Source organism: Haliotis cracherodii, unplaced genomic scaffold (assembly GCF_022045235.1).
Source record: "Haliotis cracherodii isolate W230 unplaced genomic scaffold, xgHalCrac1.p SCAF_1, whole genome shotgun sequence".
Lineage (NCBI taxonomy): Eukaryota > Metazoa > Mollusca > Gastropoda > Lepetellida > Haliotidae > Haliotis > Haliotis cracherodii.
In genome coordinates this window covers 80627522-80646188 of record NW_027266264.1, presented here as the reverse complement: position 1 = coordinate 80646188, position 18667 = coordinate 80627522, and the positions used below count along the sequence as shown (strand labels likewise).

At 42.1% G+C, this 18667-nt stretch overlaps 2 protein-coding genes across 2 annotated transcripts; both read right to left on the bottom strand.

Annotated features, from left to right (window-relative positions):
- Positions 1-2572: 2572 nt before the first annotated feature.
- Positions 2573-8099, bottom strand: LOC139469517 (uncharacterized). Its single transcript, XM_071251712.1, has 3 exons — positions 7814-8099; positions 4453-4659; positions 2573-3124 (listed from the first exon to the last, which is right to left on the bottom strand). Exons 1-3 carry the CDS (start codon positions 8097-8099, stop codon positions 2934-2936), a joined length of 684 nt encoding a protein of 227 aa, XP_071107813.1. The 3' UTR covers positions 2573-2933.
- Positions 8100-10716: 2617 nt separating this feature from the next.
- Positions 10717-18025, bottom strand: LOC139469510 (chondroitin proteoglycan 2-like). Its single transcript, XM_071251699.1, has 3 exons — positions 17900-18025; positions 14465-14677; positions 10717-11094 (listed from the first exon to the last, which is right to left on the bottom strand). Exons 1-3 carry the CDS (start codon positions 17970-17972, stop codon positions 10919-10921), a joined length of 462 nt encoding a protein of 153 aa, XP_071107800.1. The 5' UTR covers positions 17973-18025; the 3' UTR covers positions 10717-10918.
- Between the last annotated feature and the right edge of the window lie 642 nt (positions 18026-18667).

The following is an 18667-nucleotide window of genomic DNA, read 5'->3' as shown; positions in this document are numbered from 1 at the left end:
CTGCTGTCAACCCTATCATGTGACAGACAAAAAGACACGTGTGGAAATATTTACCCCTTTGGACTAGTGTTTATCTTGATGTAAAACATGTCTCCTTCTGACGCTATAAAATGTACTTTCTGACCGCGCATACGCAGTCGGTTCCTCAAATAGCCGAGGACCGCCCCCATGGTCTAGTGGTAGGGCGTCAACCCGGAGACGGTAGGTCCGGTGTTCGAATCCCGGCCGCGTCATACCAAAAGACGTTAAGAGACGTACTTGTTGTTACGAGTAGTACTTGTAGGTTATGTGACCGACAGTGTGTCGAACACGAAGTACATTTCCTCACAGAATGTGAATACTACTCTGATCTACGATATGACTATTCTCATTTGTTTCCTCCATTACATACTTGTCTAAGAAGTTTAACCCCAGAAGACCAATTTATATATGTTATGCAGAATGATACTCTAGCTATTCCCCTAGCCGAAGTTGTTACTGCTATGTATAAAAGAAGAAAATTTCAACTTGCATTGTAAATAGTGCACTTGTGATCCATAAGTAATTGTTACTCTTCCTTATAGGATTTAACCACATGTTTATACAAGTCTAAATATATTTAGTTTTAATGGTATTCTTCCTTAAAGGATTCCTCAACAGTTACAACAGATATTAACAATGGGACATTTTCAAATAAGTACTTATAAAATAGTTCTGTTACCACGCGTTCGTATATATTTTGCATTTGTATCTCACTAAACGATACTAGTATAATCTCTTTACATAAAACTGAGTTATTTTTTATCTCTCGTGTCTCATAGGCCAACTGGCCGGGTGGTATATTTTATATTTTGTTATGTACTTTGAATGTATGTTTTTTTATACTGCGTGACACGCAAATAAAATATTATCTTATCTTATCTTTATCTTTGTTATCCTGTCTTGTGCTCTAACAAGCAGTGGGACTGGGGCATCCTAGTGGAGGAAGTATTCGCTGGGTAAGATAAGGCCCGGTTCAATTGCCCACATTGCTGGACCGTGGATGTCTGTCCAGTTAGCGGAAGGATGGGTGTTCAATCCCCAGCCACATCATACCTAAAGACGTTCAGAGATGGTACTTGTTAACCTGCATGACGTTCGGCATTAGGGGCACAAGGCCTGGTAGGCTCGGAGTATACTGTGTCTGAGTGGGGTATTCATGTTAAACTGCGGCGTAGTATCTCAGTGGGACAGCACTATAAAATAAGCATTTGCCCCGACTTGTGCAAGCAGCCCAGCAACCCAAGCTTGCCGTAAAAAGGCGACTGTGCTTGTCGTAAGAGGCGACTACAGGGATCGGGTGCTCAGGCTCGCTGACTTGGTTGTTGCATGTTATCGTATCACAATTGCGTAGATCGATGCTCATGATGTCCATCCTCGATTATTTACTGACCGCCGTCATATAGATGGAATATTGCTGAGTGCGGCGTTAAACAACAAACCAACCAACAAGCAGCCACACACCACACACACATATCTGTCGCTATATAAGTGCAGGGGCGGTCGGGTAACCTAGTGGTTAAAAGCGCCGGGATATTGCTAGAATACCTCTAAAAGAGGCGCTAAACCATACTAACCCACTCATAATATAAGTGCAATAATCTTGGACGCGACGTTAAACTCATTTCACCTCACCTCACCTTACCTCACCTCTAACCCCCGAGAAACATGTCTAAGTATGAATATTACAGCTGTTTTGTCATGGGAGTCACTGAAGTGGAATTCACGTTCATGTCGTCGTGTTAAGTAATAATAGCGCACTTGTATAGTCTCTAGCCTTTTAGCTACACGCAACTGCTCAGTGGCGCTTACAGAAAGACATGGAAAATACAGGTGAAAAATCAAAAAGCTTGTGTAAAGAGAAAAAGGTTTAAGTTGACGTCTGCAGGAATCCCCCATGTTTGATTATTGTGAGTGTGTATACCACCGATGTGAACAATATTTCAGTCACGTCAAGGTGTGTAAGCGTCACAGGAAAGCAAACGTGACGCAGGTTGTTGGCCAACTTATTGAATGGACGCGAGCCCCAATATGACAAGGGTAAATTTTCGAGACGAATCTGGTATTCGACCATTGAGTTTGATAACCAATTATTGGTACATCTATAGGAAGTTACAACAAAGAAAGCCACATACCACGGTCCTACCCGAGCTTCAAAGTGTAAGTACAACAATATTTGGCAAGTAGTCATGTGTAAGTGTTTAAGACGCAACACTAAGAGATCCACCGTATGTTCACCGAATCTTCTTCGATTAACTAATGGACAGTGAATTGTATTTGACGCTTTTAGCAATATCACGGTGGGGAACACCAGAGTGAGCTTCACACATTGTACTCATGTGGGGAATAGAACCGGGTCTTCGGCGTGATGAGCGAACACTTAACCACTAGGCCATCCCGCCGTCCCCATTCATTAATAACAAAAGACAGATTAAAATAATTACAAATATTTATTCATTCATAAAATGAGCAAAAACAGATGCAATTCACTCAATCAAACATTCGAAAGACTTCGCATGTACACAAGGGTATGGGAACAGTTACAGTGGTGACTAGATGGCACTCATGGTGCGTGGAAACTCCGGGCACCGCCACGCACAGCTTCGTACACAGAACACGTGACAGGATGAAACATGACACTGTATGGAAAACGTCCGTCAGGTATTAGGCAGCAATTAACAACAGTGACAATTTCACGTATGTTTAAACCTGTCGAAAAAGGTAGTAGGCTGTTTGTTAAAACCAAGCGATATTTTAGGTCACCAAATTGATCCCGTTAATAAATGCATTTTTTGGCTTCGATAAATGTGTGATCAAGAGGTTTGCGGTGAACTTTCAAAAATGAGACAGAAACAATATGGCTGCCGATCACGAAGATCGCCAACCAATCAGAAGACAGATGCACTTAATGGCAATTAGAAGGGTCCCTTCCCGTTACAGTCGACAGAGGAATGCCACTCGCACTTCCTTCCTGATGGAGAGAAGGAAGTGCCGTGAGGGCACTGGATTCTCTGTGTGCGACGCCCATGCTGACACAGGATGAAGTGTCTGCAGCTCTCGGGGTCGGGCACCTGTCCGTCGTGGGCACACAGGGGGTCCTCCTCTCCTGAAAAAAACCACGTGTTTAGTATTTGATAGCCCCTTTTATGATATCATTGCCATAATATTGACGATGTTAAGTTTGTCTCCTAGAAACCAGTATCCCGTTCAGTGCCATGAAGAACTTTACATACATTAGGACTTGATTATATCTTTAGTCTAGCTTTGGTGGCGGTGAGTTTGTTTGTTTGTTTGTTGTTTAACGCCGCACTGTACAGCGGACTGTAAATAATCGAGTCTGGACCAGACAATCCAGTGATTGGCATCATGTGCATCGATCAACCAATTATGATACGATGACATTCGTCAACCAAGACAGCGAGCCTGACCACCCGATCCCGTTAGTCGCCTCTCACGACAAGCTTTCACCGAAGTGGTAAACGTCTGAGACCTGCATCACTTCGGGCTTTCCTCCCACATTAGTCTGACACGCCGTTATATAACTGGAATACTGTTAAAAGTGGCGTTAAACCAAGCTCACTCACTCACTCTTACGACAAGCATAGTCGCCTTTTACGACAAGCATTGGTTGCTGAAGACCAATGCTAACCCGGAATCTTCACGGGATCGTGGCGGTCTGTGAGACCTATGCTCCACTTGATGGCCCCAGTGTCACGTCTGCTTTGTGAAACGTGGCCATTGCCTCCATGTAATTAGTAATAAATCGTTATTTCTCTTAGATATCAAGTTTATCAGTTTGCTGACAAGGAACGCTTTCCACAGAGCGATCTGAGCACTACGGTGATCTTAAACCTATGTTGAAGTGTTGGAATTGCGATCACCTTAGTACTAAGATCGTTTTGAGAATGGGACCCAGTACAGTTTGTACGAATTACCTACAGTAAAGTACGGTTATAACGAACTCAAAGGGACTACAAATTTTAGTTCGTTTTAACTGTAGTTGGTTATAAGCATATACACAGCATAACTACAGCAAATAGTCGGGACCAAAAAAGTAGTTCGTTATATCCGTCAGTTCGTTATAAGCGTGTTCGTTTTAACCGTAGTTTACTGTATATCAAAATATCCCAGACCTAAACGTTTCCTGATTTCATACATAATCTTGCCGATTAACGTCAAACAAAACTGTCGTGTACGCGCCTTTTTCAGCTAGTACAAGGTACCACAGAGTGCCATCATCAGCGTACAAAAGGTATTAATACCCTTTGAGGTCGAATAAGATGACATTGTTATAATGTAATAATATGCACTAAATATGATGGACAACTTGTCTGCTATTTACACTTTTGCTGCATTAATCAACAAGCTTAGGTCTTCATACATACACGTTGCTTCTCCTATTAAGCCAATTATAGAATGATGCAAGAAACTTACTGATGACAATGGTCTCAGGTACTTTCCTTGGTCCGCATTCATTGACGACGTTGTGGGCAAACTCGCACGTGTTGTTCCTAGGCAAGTAGAGCGTTCCATCCCCGCAGCGCTGGATGGCGATCAAAGTGCCGTTTGCGCATGACACAAACTTGGAGCAGTCCTCGGGGTCGGGGTTGTTTCCGGTCTGTTTCTTGCATCGGGGGTCATCTGTAAAGTAAAAAGGAGTACATTGAAATAAATGTCTATGTCCGTTTAGCAGTTTGATTGATAATATATATATTTTTACAGGAAATGTGAAGGTACCAATGAAATTTGCCTTTCTTAGAACTGGACACAACACTTGCTTGCCCTGGTTTGAAATACAAGGTGTTACTTGGATATATATACTTATAGTGTTTGCGTTATTGATACAGAGATACCAAAAGTGCTTTGAATATCTTAATGATGACGGTAGACCAATGGCTTATCCGTTCGAAACCTAGCTGCGTTAATCGTATCTCTGTGCTGTCCCCTATAAACTAGTTTGATTTTGACTTATTGCTATAGACTGTTCCATAGCGTTTTCCTAATAGATTTGATTTGGAACACACCACACTAACAATCCTGCTATGCGTCGTAATCCCACGAAAATTACAACACGACCCGCTTCCTAAAACACTTGGCTTCATATATATGTGTACTTACGTTTTCGAACATGCAACTTTCTACGTACTTAAATATCGGGTTGGAATCATCGAGAGAGTACGGAATTTTGGCCACCATTGCTAAGCGCAATGGCCATATCAAACATCTTTACCGGTCTCGTTACCACCTCGATAATTAACATCGTGCTGAACGAACTAAACTATAAATACTCTTGTCTGAAGGCAAGTGCAGTTGGAAGTGAATCATGTTGCATTTGTCGTTAGATCACGACGCATGCATCTTAAAGCATATAAAGTACGATGCAGACTTGGATCGGGTAGAGTCCCAATCTGATAGTATTAGGAACACACTATAGACAAGCCCGTAGCTCTGTATAGACAAGCCAAAATCAAAATCGTTCATAGGGAGAAGCGCAGAAATACGGCCACTGCAGATACTTCTCCACCCACCACGCTATTCCTGGAATAGTGATGAGTGAGTGAGTTGGGTTTAACGCCGCTTTTAACAGTATTCCAGTTATATGACGGCGTGTCAGCTTAATGTGGGAGGAAAGCCCCAAGTGATGCAGGTCTCAGACGTTTACCACTTCGCTGAAACCCACGAGCACGGGTATGGTGCTGACAAACCTAGAAACATAATCGTGGCGAACCGGGATTCGAACCCACAATCATAGGTTTCTGGCATGTCCAATGGACGCAACTCTGCACAGCGAATCGCGGCGCCGTAGACGACTGGGCCACCCTCGCCCCCGTACAGTGATGAAAGATCTCAATCACAAACCTAAATAACTTCATTATTTCCCATAAACGGTCACATTTGTCGTCAATTCGGAAGCACACCTTATGCGACAACAAAGTCGTCTCACCCAACATGTTTGAACCTCTCGATTTAGGAGATATAGAACGGTGTATATGCGTAGTGGCGAGGCAGTAAGTTGTAGTCTAAAGCTCGTACACTCATATCACAGACTTTGACTATTTGTGACTTATATTATAATGTATAATTACATTTCCATGGCAACCATGACGTACATTGCGTGTGTGCGAACGATCCTACTGATCACTAGGGCCAAGTCTATGTTAAAGTATTGGAGTTATGATCACCTTAACGTTACGATAGCTTTGTGGAACCCACCCAAGCAGCTGAAGAGAAAGTGCAGCAAGTATTAGCAGGAAATGCTGCTATTCCTGGTATAAAAATCTAGGTATTTTATTCAGAAGGCCATTAGTAGGGACCAAGCAAACAGAAGCCGTATGTTTGCAGGCTAAACAAGTATTACCTGCTGTAGTTATATCATTGTCATTGTTTACCGTTACTTTTTGACTTGACTTTTTATTTTTTATACCAAAGTTCACCCTATAGTATTATACTTTGAGGACATTTGGGGACTATATGTTGTTAAGGAAATAGAAGTTGGACATTGAGCAGCTTGTGAACGATTTTTAGGAATTACGTCCTCTGTGTCAGTCCAGGTTGTGATAAGCGAATGTGGAAGATATCCATTGTATATTTATACCTTCAAAATGTCTAATAAATATTGGTGTAAAATATTAAAAATGTCAAATGATCGTTATGTCAAGAAATATGATAATACGATTGTACAATTGGAAAGTAACGGTTGTAAAAGTTGGGGATCTAGGATGAAGCATACATTGCAGGTCTGTGTTTGGATTGTTTGGCAAGAACAGATGGGTCGAAATGAAACGTTATTTTTAATTGAATTTTTAGGTAGACTTAAAGTTTCGTGTCATCAAGATTGGCATTGTGCATTATTAAAGGGCACATGAACAGATAGATACTCGTTGTTTGAACCTATGGTGGTGTTGAACCATTTTCCCACACAGACAACTATCAGACACATAGATGGGCTCTTGCCCAGTTTAGATCGGGTTTTTATAAACTAGGAATAGGAGCTGGTGTATTGAAGAAGCAAGACATGAGGGATGATGTAATATCTGTAAACTGCTATATAAAGATGAATATCACTTCATACTCATTTGTAATAAATATCAAGCATTGCGACGCTTGTACTTTCCTTTAAAATGCTATGAATAGCCAACAATCCCCAAAATTAATGTGCTTATGCTAATATCAAATGCAACCATCTCAAAACGTTTATCAGTTTATAGTCTTCATTTAGTGTACATTTTCACTCTACTTCTTAATGTGTAACCTATGTCCTTCGCCTATATATCTTCTGAATAAACTTCTACTGAGCATTCTTGTTCAGATACGCACGCTTCCGCACCGATACGTTTGAGGAAATGGGTTCTAGTTCAACACGAATTGGGAAATCAGTACGGGTGTCACAGAAGAAAGTTAGCTCAATATTATATGAAAATGATCGAAACACCTCCGAGTCAAGAAATCATTAATTTTTCAAAGACCCTTTAGTAGATAATGGCACGTAACTTTAGATGCAGCGATTACTACAGCTAGACTCAGTAACGTCCGGGTAAACATCACCTACAACGGTGGCATTAAACTTTCAAGAACCTTAATTGCGTAATTAAAACCAGACGGTTCCTTGAGTCTGATTTCTTAGTTTCGTTAAGTAGCAATACATCATACTTTTAATCTGGTCTCACAGCTTAGAGTTTTATACATTCCGAACTTCTATTAGCACATGTGTTCACAAGTGAATTTAAGCGACGTTTCAGGTTTAAATTAGTATAAAAGACAATAGCGACCACCGTCGACGTCGTCGTGTACTTACTGGCGATGGGCACTTGTGGTGAGCCGTTACAGTCATCCCTGTCGGGGTCCCACTCCCAGACACAGGCTGATGCCAGTTTCGACCACACTTGGCTGGCGTTGCATCTTACAGACTGAACAATTTCGGCGTCGAAGCCGCACTGGTGGGCGACCATGCAGTCGTTTTCGTCCCTCACCCACAAGCCAGGCTGGATGTTGAGACATGCTCTCTCATCAGCGAAGTAGTCGGCTGCCAAGGCGCAAGCTACGAAGGCCACAATGAGCCCGAAGAGTCTACTTCCTACCATCTTGCTCGTTGTCAGGGAACAGCTTGAAGATTGGTGGATGCCAGCCGATTTTATGCTTGAACGTCGAACGTGTTTTGTCTCAGTTCGTTGCCCCTCCACAAGCTCTTGTCAAATACCCCCCCTGTCTGTTGAGGTTGAGGGACACGTGGTTCATTTTATTTATGATAGTCTGTGTTTAATCAGGATTCGTTGTGTGCCGAGCTCACATGCTGGTGCCTCCCTGCACACGTCCCGGGGCCCTCGGCACGATACAGAGGTTGAGATGTGCCAAGGGGATTTTTAGTTAAATTTGCGATTGGCTAAGACAACAGACCGCTTCCGGTCGATCGGTCAGTGCTGACGAAGGAGTACCGAGAACTTCCCATAGCATCCACAAACATGTTGACCACATGCTGATTAAGAACTTTTGGTGTGGATTTGAGGAGATTAGGTTCAACGTCTCTAAAGCAGCGTCACAAACCCTCGCTGGTACGCCAAATGCGCCGATAACTCTTCGCAGTACGGATAGGTTTGGACACGGATTAGGGTTGTGGCTGTCTCAAACACAGTCCACTGATTATGCATCTTCAGAGAACAGCTCATACTTTCGACCCAACGAAGCGTCATCACGTGCACCTGGATTTGGCGTGGTGGTGTTACATCATGGTGGCACGTGGTAGCCCTATTTATAAAATCATTTTTTTCAAAGTACATTCAATTCATAAGTATTATCGGAATAATATACCTGTATTTCAACTTGGTGTTGGTACAAAGATAAGTGCATCGTGACCCTTGCGAAAAATCGATGGCTACGGGACAATCCCTATTCCACATGACATTATTTGACACGAGTCGTTGTTTCTGGGTATTATAGGTTTAATAAGTTGTGGAAATAGTTATGAATATCAACTGAGTATTCAACCAAAATCAAAACTGAATTTTAGGTGAAGAATTCTACGGCTAGACCTAATTTCTTCAAATACATGTCTCAGGTTACGCTGCGTTCCGCTTGTCTTTAGTGATAAAGCTACATAGAATCGGGATGTTAAATCTCATTGAAGAAAGTCCTTGCTTCAGAGTAATCTCCCTTTCATTGTGCCGAAACCATATCTCTGTCTGGAAAAACGGAAATCAACGTGTGGAAGCAGCCTGTTGTTAAGCACAAATGTTAGACTTGTTCTCATTGGCCTGCCCAAAGCCGAACTGTGATTGGCTGACGGAAGAATATAAATGCTGCACACGGTAGTTCTGTGTGTCCGTGTGCGAAATACGCTGTAGTCGGAAAGCGCACGTTAAATCTTCTATATCAGTCAATCAGTTCTGTGTGCATTGGAGAAGCCTCACAGGGATGAGTCCACTAGGTTCAGAGTGGAAGATGAAAATCTTTACCTCAATGTTGCTCCTGATGGTGTAAATGTCTGACTGAAGCTTATACTTATTTGTCGCTAAGGTTTTCCTGCCTCTTTACATTAGAGAGTGAGTAGTATTGTTTTATACCGCTTTAACAATATTCCAGCATTATAATGCAGGGACACCAGAAATGAACTCCACGCATTGTACCCATTTGGGAATTAGAACCTGTTCCTCCGGCGTGGCGAGCGAACGCCTTAACCACCACGCTGCCCTACCGTCCCTATATATTAGATGCGCAATGGGTTGTCCTTGTCTGTCAACAGAGGTCCCCAACAGGGTTTAAATAGGGTGTCTCGGATCCAGCAATAGTGATATCATATCAAGTATAATCTACCTGAGATGAGCCAATAACCAGAGCTGCCCACCTTCATGTTTATCTTAAGGAAGCGTTGAGTTAGTCCAGTGGTTAAAACTCATTATTTCGTCACATAGGTGATCCTGTTCGATTCCCGGGTACAATGTACGCCGCAAACTGTTGGTGTGCACACTCATTCACTCACCCACTCACCACTTTAAAGCTTAGTCGCAAGGAAGGCAGAGGGTTTGGGAGATTACTACCACCCACCATACACTGGGTATCAACTACAACAAGGCATTTTCAATTCACGAGAAATAACACTAGCACCTTGGGTTGTATACTCCCCAGGGAGCTGAGAATGAAAATCGAGTGCACACTGAACATATGACCGGGGTAATAATGTTTGCGCCCACATGGGTTTCAAATTAAAGTTTTTGTGACCCTTTCATTTTGCTTGTTAACGATGTGCATTGATATACACTGCCGGGCAAAAGAAACTATGCACATGAAATTGACCAAACAATTATCTAAATTAAACCGTTATCGAAACGTTGCTTTGCTTAACACGGACGCTGAATCACTGCCAAAACACACCAATGACACATATCAAAACATCACCATCGAATAATTTCTTCCCATTTAGCAACCATCAAACATGGGTGTACACTTTCTTTTGCCCGGCAGTATATTAACTGGGACGATGTGGTGGCGAGTATACAATACAAGTAATATTGTATTCCAGCCATAGTTTTTGTGTGCACGTTTTCTATGCAAAACAACATTAGTTTGTTTGGGGTAGTTCCCCTCCGGATAATGAAAATTTCATTTCATTAAATAAAGTTGATGGTTACTTCGAACCTCCCCCTACAGTTGTGGAGACAAAATACTTGAAGCAAATTGTAAAAGAATCTCATGAAAACAAAGTCGTTTCTCATAGTTTATTCAGGTTCTCAGTGGCACTTTGTAGTTTCTGGATACAAATGGGAATCTTGGGAAGTAGTGATTCAGTATGACAAATGAAATCACAATTTTTGTTTATCAAGAACGAGTCTTTGCCAATCAGCTTGTATCATTTTGCTCCAACGTTTGACATTTGTATAGTGTAGCACCGCCAATGGCACGGCGGTCTCTAGACGTCGACATTACAGTATTCTTTCTCCTCCGGGATCAGATCCCATGGGTTGTCGCACACCAGCTTGGAGTTGGAGAACATCAAGCCCTCGCCGCAGTTCATGTTCAAGACCTTGCCGTGGGCACATTGCGTGAAGTTGTTGCAGCTGCCCGCAACAGCTTTCATTTGGCACTCTGAGAATAATAATGTGTTAACAGTTCAGTCAGTCACAGTGTGCTTATCTCATACATAATATGTTTTATGTGTTGTTTAACGCCGCACTCAGCTATATTCCAGCTACATGGCGACTGTCTGTAAAAAAAATCGAGTCTGAACCAGACAACCTAGTGATCGATTCAATGAGCATCGTTCCACGCAATTGGAATACGATGACATGCATCAACCAAGTCAGCAAGCCTGACCATCCGATCCCGTTAGTCGCCTCTTACGACAAGCATACTAGTCACCTCTTACGGCAAGCATGGGTGGCTGAAGACCTATTCTAACCCGGATCTACAAGCATGGGTTATAACATGTAAAAAGTTCACACATTTAAAATGTTATAGGTATATAGCAACATGAAACTGTAATATGCTTAGACAATAGTTATAGTAATGGGTCGGAGCACCAATGATTTAGTTATCTACAGCAAATCGCTATGCAAAGCTCTCTTCGCTTAACTTTACAAGGATCTGCCAGTACTTGTACGACCCATGTACGACCCATGTAGGGTAATGGTAGGGATAGGATAATAGTAGTGTAAGGGCTATGGTTGAGCTTGAGTTAGGTAGTTAGGTCAAAGGTAGTGTGAGGACAATGGTTGAAAAAAGGACAATGGTAAAAGAAGGGCAATGGTTAAGTTATGACACTAAAGGTCGAGGGCATAGCTGATTTCAGACAACAGTAGAGTGTGCACAGCGATTCAGTTAGGACAATTGTTGAGTTAGGACAATTGTAGAGTTGGGACAATGGTTCAGTTAGGTCAATGGTTGTGTACAGACAATGGTTCAGTTAGGTCAATGGTGGTGTACGGACAATGGTTCAGTTAGGACAATGGTAGTGTACAGACAATGGTGGTGTACAGACAATGGTGGTGTACGGACAATGATTCAGTTAGGACAATGGTGGTGTACAGACAATGGTTCAGTTAGGACAATGGTGGTGTACAGACAATGGTTCAGTTAGGACAATGGTAGTGTACGGACAATGGTTCAGTTAGGTCAATGTTGGTGTACGACAATGGTTCAGTTAGGACAATGGTAGTTTACAGACAATGGTGGTGTACGGACAATGGTTCAGTTAGGACAATGGTGGTGTACAGACAATGGTTCAGTTAGGACAATGGTGGTGTACAGACAATGGTTCAGTTAGGACAATGGTGGTGTACATACACTGGTTCAGTTAGGTCAATGATGGTGTACAGACAATGGTTCAGTTAGGACAATTGTAGTGTACAGACAATGGTGGTGTACGGACAATGGTGGTGTACGGACAATAGTTCAGTTAGGTCAATGGTGGTGTACGGACAATGGTTCAGTTAGGACAATGGTAGTGTACAGACAATGGTGGTGTACGGACAATGGTAGTGTACAGACACTGGTTCAGTTAGGTCAATGGTGGTGTACAGACAATGGTGGTGTACAGACAATGGTAGTGTACAGACAATGGTTCAGTTAGGACAATAGTGGTGTACGGACACTGGTTCAGTTAGGTCAATGATGGTGTACAGACAATTCTTCAGTAAGGACAATGGTAGTTTACAGACAATGGTGGTGTACGGACAATGGTGGTGTACGGACAATGGTTCAGTTAGGACAATGGTGGTGTACGGACAATGGATCAGTTAGGAGAGTGGTGGTGTACAGAAACTGGTTCAGTTAGGTCAATGGTGGTGTACAGACAATGGTTCAGTTAGGACAATGGTAGTGTGCAGACAATGGTTCAGTTAGGTCAATGGTAGTGTACAGACAATGGTTCAGTTAGGTCAATGGTGGTGTACAGACAATGGTTCAGTTAGGACAATGGTAGTGTACAGAAACTGGTTCAGTTAGGTCAATGGTGGTGTACATACAATGGTTCAGTTAGGACAATGGTAGTGTACAGACAATGGTGGTGTACGGACAATGGTGGTGTACAGACACTGGTTCAGTTAGGACAATTGTAGTGTGCATACAATGGTTCAGTTTGGTCAATGGTAGTGTACAGACAATGGTTCAGTTAGGACAATGGTAGTGTACAGACAATGGTTCAGTTAGGTCAATGGTAGTGTACAGAAACTGGTTCAGTTAGGTCAATGGTAGTGTACAGAAGCTGGTTCAGTAAGGTCAATGGTAGTATACAGAAACTCGTTCAGTTAGGTCAATGGTAGTGTACAGAAACTCGTTCAGTTAGGTCAATGGTAGTGTATTGACAATGGTTCAGTTAGGTCAATGGTGGTGTACAGACAATGGTTCAGTTAAGTCAATGGTGGTGTACAGAAACTGGTTCAGTTAGGTCAATGGTAGTGTACAGAAACTGGTTCAGTTAGGTCAATGGTAGTGTACAGACAATGGTTCAGTTAGGTCAATGGTAGTGTACAGACAATGGTTCAGTTAGGTCAATGGTAGTGTGCAGACAATGGTTCAGTTAGGTCAATGGTAGTGTACAGACAATGGTTCAGCTAGGTCAATGGTAGTGTACAGAAACTGGTTCAGTTAGGTCAATGTTGGTGTACAGAAACTGGTTCAGTTAGGTCAATGGTAGTGTACAGACAATGGTTCAGTTAGGTCAATGGTGGTGTCCAGACAATGGTTCAGTTAGGTCAATGGTGGTGTACAGAAACTGGTTCAGTTAGGACAATGGTGGTGTAGAGTACAATGGTTCAGTTAGGTCAATGGTGGTGTACAGACAATGGTTCAGTTAGGTCAATGGTGGTGTACAGACAATGGTTCAGTTAGGTCAATGGTGGTGTACAGACAATGGTTCAGTTAGAACAATGGTAGCGTACAGGCAATGGTTCAGTTTGGTCAATGGTGGTGTACAGGCAATGGTTCAGTTAGGACAATGGTAGTGTACAGAAACTGGTTCAGTTAGGACAATGGTGGTGTAGAGGCAATGGTTCAGTTAGGTCAATGGTGGTGTACAGACAATGGTTCAGTTAGGTCAATGGTGGTGTACAGACATTGGTTCATTTAGGTCAATGGTAGTGTACAGGCAATGGTTCAGTTAGGACAATGGTAGTGTACATACAATGGTTCAGTTTGGTCAATGGTAGTGTACAGGCAATGGTTCAGTTAGGACAATGGTAGTGTACAGAAAAAAATTCAGTTAGGTCAATGGTAGTGTACAGAAAATGGTTCAGTTAGGACAATGGTAGTGTACAGAAAATGGTTCAGTTAGGACAATTGTAGTGTACAGACAATGGTTCAGTTAGGACAATGGTAGTGTACAGAAAATGGTTCAGTTAGGACAAAAGTAGTGTTAACGGATAAATGGTTCAGTTAGGACAATGGCGGTGTACGGACAATGGTTCATTTAGGACAATGGTGGTGTACGGACAATGGTTGAATGGTACGACGGACTCACTCGGCGTGTCCAGAAGTCTGTCTGACACATCGGCACATGTCACATTGTTGGCGTCGTCGCAGTACATGAGCTCCGCGCTGAACAGCGTCTTGGGGGGACACTGGAGAGGGCCGTGGACTTCCTCCTTTCTACACGTCACGAATAGTATGCACCCCTCGTTGGGGACGACGACGAGTTTCATCTCCTCTGTGTTGCCGGAGCACAGACTTGTGTCTAAAATGGCAGAGAGGAATGATAATAATAATAATAATAATAATAATAATAATAATAATAATAATAATAATAATATATTGAATATGTAGAGGGCGTCATGGAAAATGATAAATACTAAATTCTTTTGGATAGGCCCGTTTACAGCCTCAGACGTATCCAGTCCAACAAACCTGATCTTGTCCTTGTTGATAAATCCAATGAAATAATTTATATCATTGAATTTTTTGTCCCTTTTGACACAAATGTGATTGACAAGATTCAGGAAGAACATGGCAAATATGAAATTCGAAATGTCGCGCTTGCATCCCAAGTACCAAGTTGTCCGACTCCCCATTGTTCTCGGTGCCTTAGGTTTGGTACCTCCCAATCTGTTGACTGACATTGGGAGAGTACCCGGGTTTGCTACCAGGAATACAGCCCTTCTGACAATCTGGGTAAGTGTTGGAGAGTCTTCACATTCACCGAAAAGTTCTGGGTGGGTTCGACTAGGCAGCGCTTCCTGGGAGAAGTCCCATTCGCTGTCGGGGCTGCGTGTAGAGGGGGAAGGGCCCTGAGCTGATGATGAGCCTAACAAGCCGGACTATAGCAGGATCACCCAAACCCTCTTTGCTGCATTTTTTATTTTAATCTGTAAATAATAATAATGACTCAAACTCGAGATATAGAACAATATATGATATTCGATTCAGTCACGTCCTGGTGATCCTAGTTAGTCCGAGTGAGTGAGTATGGTTTTACACCGCTTCTAGCAATATTCCAGGAAGATCACGGCGAGGGACACCAGAAATGGGCTTCACATATTGTACCCATGTCGGGAATCGAACCCGGGTCTTCGGCATGACTAGTTAGTCCGAAACCAACTCAGTCCGGAAGAATGACTGTTGGAAGCGTCTGTATCTACATACCTACACACCTCTGATTGGTTACGGACCCGTGAAGGTCGGGGTTAGAATAGGTCTTCAGCAACCCATGCTTGTCGTAAGAGGCGACTAACAGGATCGGAGTGCGGCGTTAAACAACATAATTGAATGACAGTGATGCACATAATTACATTCTCACAGTCATTCACCTGATGTAGGAGTAATCATATACTCTGAAACTTTGTGTTCCTCATAATAAAAAAAATGACATCTATAAATTCTCTCCCTTAAACGCCACCCTAAACCCAACCCCCACCCAACAACACCACACACACACCCAACCACTATTGTTCTGATAAATTTTGCCGACCTCGTTGTCATTTTATTCTTGACACCCCATCCCTTATAGTCTCTACGCTCGCACCCAAAGCCTTATGTTTAATCATCATGGATAGCCTGTCATGTATGTCTTTCACAGAAGTTGTTTTTCGTTACTGACCGTTTGTACCCCAGAGCCAAGCATGGTGAATTGTACAGATGTGTTTCGAGCTTATACGGTTTTTAATGTTATTGACAAAGTCCATATCAAAAGTTATTGACAAATCTTTAAAACATCCCCATCGTTAATCTTCTCTTCCCCCTGAAAATCCGATTTCCATAAACAGCTATAGATTATCACTGATTGGTGTTAAATACTGTAACTTCATACTCTAAAAGTCATTTCATGGGGCGTGACCTCGTGTAATACCGTGCTACCCTCGGTCCAAGGTGCGTGGACTTCAACAGTATCATGTCTGTGTATAGACCTAGAGGAAAACCACATCCTAGATCTGTTGGCATATTTTATCATTGATAAGGTCGACTAAATTGCCGGGCAAAAGGAATATCCACTTAAAATTGGAATTCACCAACGAGTTACAAACTTTATGAAAACGTCTGAAAACAATCGCCGAAACACTGCAAACTTAAGATTAAAAACACAACTATAATACCCGTATCAAATACATCACCATCGAATAACCATTTCTTGTTTGTTTCATTTTAGCTACCATCAAACATGGGTGTATACTTCTCTTTTCACCCGGCAGTTTATAGTGTGGTACATTCCTTAAAAATCCCCCGATGAGATTCCTTTCCATGATGCCAACAGAGCTTCGACCTTGGAACCCTTCATTTTAACGGACAGACACAGACATTATCTGATAAACCTCGTTTTGTCAACTCACAATGTTTGAGCCAAAATATGAAATAAATAAAGACGCAAATTTTCGTGATTTTTTAAATATTATACTCATCTTCAAGCTATGAGGTTGCTGATGCATATTATGCCCACATTGTCACTTAAACAATATCGTAGGTCTGGAAAATTCCATGTCCATACTTAAAAGACATTCGAAAGCAGTATATGCCAAATATAGTATATATAATTCGATGTTCAGGTCAACCATTTACCCGCCATTTTGGCAACCACAAATTTACCACTGTTAAGTGTTGGCTTCCCTTGTTAAGTTTCCATCTTTGTTGTCTTATTAGTTTCTTGTTCTTTTAGGTACATACAAACGAGTGTTCTTCAGAGAATTTATTCATCCGATGAAGGAGTAAGTATCTTCTCTTAAACATTAAACTATAAATTCTCTTCCTTAGGCGTATCACTTCTAAATGCCATTCAAAGGCTTCACAAATTATCAAGATTTAAATTCCGTCATGTTATATTCCAAGAGCCTTCAAGAGCAGAACTGTTCTGTAACAGCTGAATTTATTTGTAAAACGTATCCTTCATTGTATGGTACACACGCCATGTTTTGGCCTGTGGCCTTTAATAAAATGAATATCTGAATTTAAAATACAATGTATTATTAAGGTCCTTGCATTCGGTATGTTTCGTAAAGTTTGTTGTTGTTTGTTTGTTGTTTAAGGCCGCATCAGCAATATTCCAGATATATGCAGGCGGTCTGTAAATAATCGAGCCTGGACCAGACAATCCAGTGATTGATATTATGAGCATCGATCAACGTAAAAGGTATACGATGACATGCATCAACCAAGTCAGCGAGCTTGACCACCCGATCCCGTTATTCGCCTCTTTTACGGTAAGCATTGGTTGCTGAAGACCTATTCTACCCCGGATCTTCACAGGTCGTTTCGTAAGCTGTATGAGCTCGTTCAGTGTCGTTCATATTATCAACAACTATATTGTGGGCAAGATGGTCGCCAGACTTCAGTGTTATGAAAAAACCCCATTCGTCCACACCAGAAACTCAGGGTTACGATGCCGGAGTAAGAAATTACCATGACAAGTAAGGTTATGGGAAAGCAATGACAAAAGCATGAGATTAAATGAAGAAGAATCAATGACACTTACACTTGTTCTTTCCATGTGCACAGGTTGCGAAAACACACACGAGAATGGCACCGATGTTGATGGTGGAGAACATTTTCGATACGCCAGTAGACAGCCAAGAGGTATCCGAGAGAATCTGAATGCAGGTCCAAGCGTCACTGGATCAGTGAGTCCAGAGTGGGGGTATTTAACCACCCCATCAAGCGTCAACACCCCTTATGTAAATGGTTAATTAACAAGGTTCTAAGGCGTAGTACCCCTTCAAGGGCCAATCACACGTACGATTGACATCAAGCGTTTTTAACACTTTGAGGTCTTAACCACGAGATCCCGACATGGCGCGAGGCGACTGATGGTTCTATTTGCTGTCGTTGACGTCGACGTGAATACAGTAGCTGATGAGTATATGGTCCAGATGATAACATATTACAAAGGGATAGAAAAGAAGAGTAATTCGTTCACTTGTTTAAGCGTGGCCATGTCATGTGTGTTTGTCTCCAGTACATATCTAAGTCAGGTTAACACCTTGGTGCTACCAGTAGGTAAACTGCCAATCCATGCCCCCATCGACTCTAAACAAAGGATGGTTTGCATAAGTAGAAGTGTTTTGTAACCCTGTGTTAAAATGAGGGGATGGAATGGGCTGTTTGACATTCACGTGGAAATTCCACATAGATGTTTAATGGTCGTTTACATTGGAGAAACTATTCCACGTGTTCAACATCAGTCGGTCAAGTTCCGTATCATGTTTCGGTTGACAAACAGAAATTAAATACAAACACTCTCGTC